At 37.4% G+C, this 4,609-nt stretch overlaps 1 protein-coding gene across 1 annotated transcript; it reads right to left on the bottom strand.

The window, feature by feature from the left end:
* Window positions 1-1,413: 1,413 nt before the first annotated feature.
* Window positions 1,414-2,162, bottom strand: LOC145821633 (uncharacterized). The gene is made up of 2 exons (XM_082918173.1): window positions 1,622-2,162; window positions 1,414-1,451 (listed from the first exon to the last, which is right to left on the bottom strand). Exons 1-2 carry the CDS (start codon window positions 2,160-2,162, stop codon window positions 1,414-1,416), a joined length of 579 nt encoding a protein of 192 aa, XP_082774299.1.
* Between the last annotated feature and the right edge of the window lie 2,447 nt (window positions 2,163-4,609).

The following is a 4,609-nucleotide window of genomic DNA, read 5'->3' as shown; positions in this document are numbered from 1 at the left end:
TAATCTTAACCTAAGAATGCCTAGGATGTAATGGGGATACAAAAAGGTACTTGATAACACTTAGGCAAATATGCTGAAAATATAGGCCTCGCTCAAGCATATCTTCCTTCGCTCAAGCGAAGGTTCAAACATGTAAGCGGTCGCTCGAGCACAACTTCTTTTGCTCGAGCGGTCTGTAAACTCTACAAAAGTACTGGGTATGTGATTTTTTCGCTCGACACACATTCGACGGTTGCTTGAGCGTGAGACTGAGGTCTTCGCTCGAGCGCAATTCTAGTCGCTCGAGCGGCCTGCAAAACATGTGAACTTCTTGGAGCATGTATTTCATGCTCGAGCCAACTTTCGGTCGCTCGAGCGGGGGTGCAAAAACAAAGTTGGTCTCTTAAGGGCAGGATCGGTCATTTGAACGGAGAGATCGAATTCTGGAATTTCCAAATTACTCTCCCAAGTCCAAAACTCAAATTCAAAGCTATAATTCACATCCTTTTGTGCCTAAAACTTAAGGAAACTTGTGTAAACTTGGGAAACATCATGAATTCAAAACCATTTTGCAAAATTAAGCCCAGAAGCTTTGTCAATTATTCAAAACACAAACTTAAGCCCAGATTGTACTCCCAAGTCCAAAACTCAAATTCAAAGCTACAATTCACATCCTTTTGGGCAGAAAACTTAAGGAAACTTGTGTAAACTTAGGAAACATCATGAATTCAAAACCATTTCGCAAAAATTAAGCCCAAATGCTTTTTCAATTATTCAAAACTTGAAATTGTGAAAACATTTAATGCATGTAAAGATACAAGTTCAAAGCTTCCAAAACATGATCAAATGAGATAAATTGATGGAAAACATGATGAATTCTCAAAACTATGGAAGACTTGGTGCATGCATGTGAGAATTCTTAACAATTAAACTCAAAATGCAAGAAAATGTGCTTGCATGCATGAATCTTGCTTAATTCCCACATCTAAGTTTCATTCTTGTATTTAAACTTCCAATTCTCTTGAATTCATGTTCTTTTTGTTACAATCCTATCATTTAAAGGTTGGATTCATACCTAGGCTTTCCAATTTAGGCTCAATAGGCTTGATTTAAGTTCAATCCTTTAATTCCTAGCAACTCCTTTAGCTTAAGCTTAATTCTTCTCCAACTTGACTCTAATCTCACTCTTCTCACCCTTCCTCTAGTTTGATATAACAAAATGAAGAAAAGAGGTGAGTTGAGGCTCATATAGGAGCCTTATATAGGCTCAATTAAAAGTTGGCTAATTAACTCTAATTAAGCTAAACAATGGCTATTAATTATCCTAATTAATTCGTTCCGAATCAAATTCCAACTAAACCTATCATAAAATTCTAAAAATCCCAAATAACATATAACTTGAGTCAATTCTGTGTTCGGATGCTGATAAGGCCTTCAATTCGCAGAATTAACAGAAATGTAAACATATATTTCTACGATAGACAGAGATAAACATAAATAATGTAACACACATGCAATTAATTCATAATTTCATCTTAATCACGTATTAAACATTCTTAATCATGGTTTAACAGGTAGTTATACGTCGGGGTTGTTACAGTCTTCCCCCCTTAAAGAGTTTGGTCCTCCAAACTTGAAGTACCTTCATTTTGAAAGAAAATCGGATCCAAAGGAAATAAATCTGGGTATTCCTTCATCATGTCTACTTCTGTTTCCCAAGTTGCATAAGTCCCTCCGTGGTTCTGCCAATCTACCTTCATTAACAAAATTTCCTTGTTTTTCAATCTTTTGATTCGGTGGTTCACAATCTGTGTTGGTCTTTCTTCGTACGTGTAATCATCCTTCAAAAGCATATGTATCGGCTCAATAGCATGGTGTGGATCCCGTAAATATTCTTGAAGCATGGAAACATGAAAAACATTATGCATATGTTCTATGATCAGCGGTAAAGCCACCCTATACGTCACTGGATTAATCTTTTCAAGGATTTTATATGGTCCAACATATCTCGGTGCCAACTTGCCTTTCACTCCAAATCGTGTCTGGCCTTTCATTGGAGTTACTTTTATAAATACGTGATCCCGGACTTCATATTCTCGCTCTCTTCTTTTGACATCCGCATAACTCTTTTGGCAACTTTGTGCAGTTTTCGATCTTTGTGGAATCAATTTCACATTTTTCATCGTTTTTTGCACAAGTTCCGGTCCCAACAAAGGTTTGTCACCTACCTCGGCCCAACAGATCAGAGAGCGACATTTCTTATCATACAACGCTTTATAAGGAGCCATACCAATACTTGAATGATAACTGTTGTTATACACAAATTCAGCTAATGGTAGGTAGGTCTCCCAATTTCCTTGAAAGTCTAACACACACATCCTGAGCATATCTTCTAAGGTCTATATCATTCTTTCTGATTGGCCGTCTATTTACGGGTGATATGCACTGCTTAGTCTTAACTCAGTTCCCAAAGTTTGCTGTAGACTCTGCTAGAATTGCGAAGTGAACTTAGGATCCCTGTCAGACACTATGGAAACTAGAACTCCATGCAATTTCACAATCTCATTGACATATAGGTTAGCTAGCTTATCAGCATTATACAAAGATTTGACAGGCAAAAAGTGGATAGATTTAGTTAGGCGATCAACAATGACCCAAACGGAATCTATACCTCGAAAAGAGTGAGGCAGTCCAACAATGAAGTCCATCGTAATGTGCTCCAATTTCCATTTCGGTATTGGAAGCGGTTGAAGTAATCCAGCGGGTCATTGACGTTCAGTTTTAACTTGTTGGCAAAACAAACACTTAGCCACAAAATCGGCAATGCTTTTCTTCGTGTGAGGCCACCAGAAGTTTTTTTTCAAGTCATGATACATCTTTGTGTTTCTCGGATGCACAACAAATTTTGAATTGTGAGCTTTAGTCATGATGCATTTCCTCAAGTCAAAATAATTCGGCACACAAAGAAGATTCTGAAATCTCAACACATTATTGTCAAGCACAAATCCCAGTCGTGGTTTTGAGTCAATCTCATCAACAATGTTCTTCAAGAACTTATCTTCACATTGTTTTTCTTTAATCTCTTCAATGATTGTAGGTTAAGCAGAAATAGCGACTAAGATCCCACCTTGTTCTCGCAATACAATCTCAATTTCATTTTTCTTCAAGCCACATAATAACTCTCTTTGACCGGTGAGCAAACATGACAAATTCCCGATTGACTTCTGACTTGAAGCATTTGCGACGATATTGGCTTTCCCCAGATGGTACAAAATCTGCAGGTCATAATCCTTAATCAATTCAAGCCGTCGTCTCTGTCTCATGTTCAGTTTCTTCTGAGTAAAGAAATATTTCAAGTTTTTGTGATCAGTGTACACCGCACAAGTCACTCTATATAGATAATAGCGCCAAATCTTTAATGTAAACACCATAGCTTCCAATTCAAGGTCATGAGTTGGGTAATTCTTTTCATGGGATCGAAGTTGCCGAAAAGCATATGCAATTACCTTCCCATTCTGTATTAACATGCACCCTAGACCCTTATTTGAGGCATCACTATAAATCTGAAATCCATTGGTTTCGTTAGGCAATGTCAGAATTGGTGTAGTTACCAATCTAGTTTTCAGTTCTTGGAAGGCTGATTCTCGTTGATCTGTCCAATCATATGGTATATTTTTCTAGGTTAGCTGTGTCTATGGCATGGCAAGCTTAGAGAAATCCCTCATAAATTGGCGGTAGTAGCTAGCAAGCCCCAGAAAACTTCTGACTTTTGTCACATTTGTTGGTCTTGGCCAATTCACAATGGCTTCGATTTTTTGCGTGTCAACTGAGATACCCTCCTTGTTGATTACATGTCCCAGAAATGCTACACTGTCAAGACAAAATTCACATTTGGACAATTTTGCACACAATTTCTTTTCTTTCAGAATCTGTAAAGTAGTTCTCAAATGATCCTCATGCTCTTCCCTGCTTTTGGAGTAAATCAATATATCATCAATAAATACAACAATAAATTCATCGAGAAATTGTTTGAAAACCCTATTCATTAGGTCCATAAACACTGTAGGTGATTTGTTACCCCAAATGACATTACTAAAAATTCATAGTGCCCATATCTAGTTCTTAATATAGTTTTCTCTATGTCATCTGCTTTAACTTTTAGCTAGTGATACCCGGATCTAAGGTCTATCTTGGAGAACACTTGTGCCCCCTGAAGTTGGTCGAATAGATCATCTATTCGGGGTAGCGAGTACTTGTTCTTGACAAACTTTATTTAACTCCCGATTGTCTATACACAGCCTTAAAGATCTATCTTTCTTCTTAACGAATAGGACCGGAGCACCCCAAGGTGACATGCTCAGGTGGATAAACTTCTTGTCTATCAATTCCTGTAGTTGAGTTTTCAATTCTTTCAATTTAGAGGTGGACATTCTGTATGGGGTTTTAGAAATTGGTTATGTTCTGGGTACAACATCAATAGTAAACTCAATTTCTCTATCAATTAAATCCTCGGGCAATTCATTTGGAAATACGTCAGGAAATTCATTTACTACTGAGATGTTCTCTATAGTAGGACTATTCAAAGTCGTAGTCAAAACACAACATATATACCATTTACATCCCTTCCTAA

This window comes from Camellia sinensis, chromosome 3 (assembly GCF_055761805.1).
Source record: "Camellia sinensis isolate YWXY chromosome 3, ASM5576180v1, whole genome shotgun sequence".
Taxonomy (NCBI): Eukaryota; Viridiplantae; Streptophyta; class Magnoliopsida; order Ericales; family Theaceae; genus Camellia; species Camellia sinensis.
Note: the sequence above shows the minus strand (reverse complement) of the source record. Positions and strands in the feature narration are given on the sequence as shown.

What these genes read in the sequence shown, in the direction of transcription:
- LOC145821633 (XM_082918173.1), bottom strand. Translation starts at nt 2,162, where the DNA reads ATGAAAAATGTGAAATTGATTCCACAAAGATCGAAAACTGCACAAAGT. An exon ending in GATTTTCTTTCAAAATGAAG is followed by an intron (nt 1,452 to 1,621) that starts GTACTTCAAGTT and finishes TGTCTATCGTAG; the next exon opens with AAATATATGTTTACATTTCT.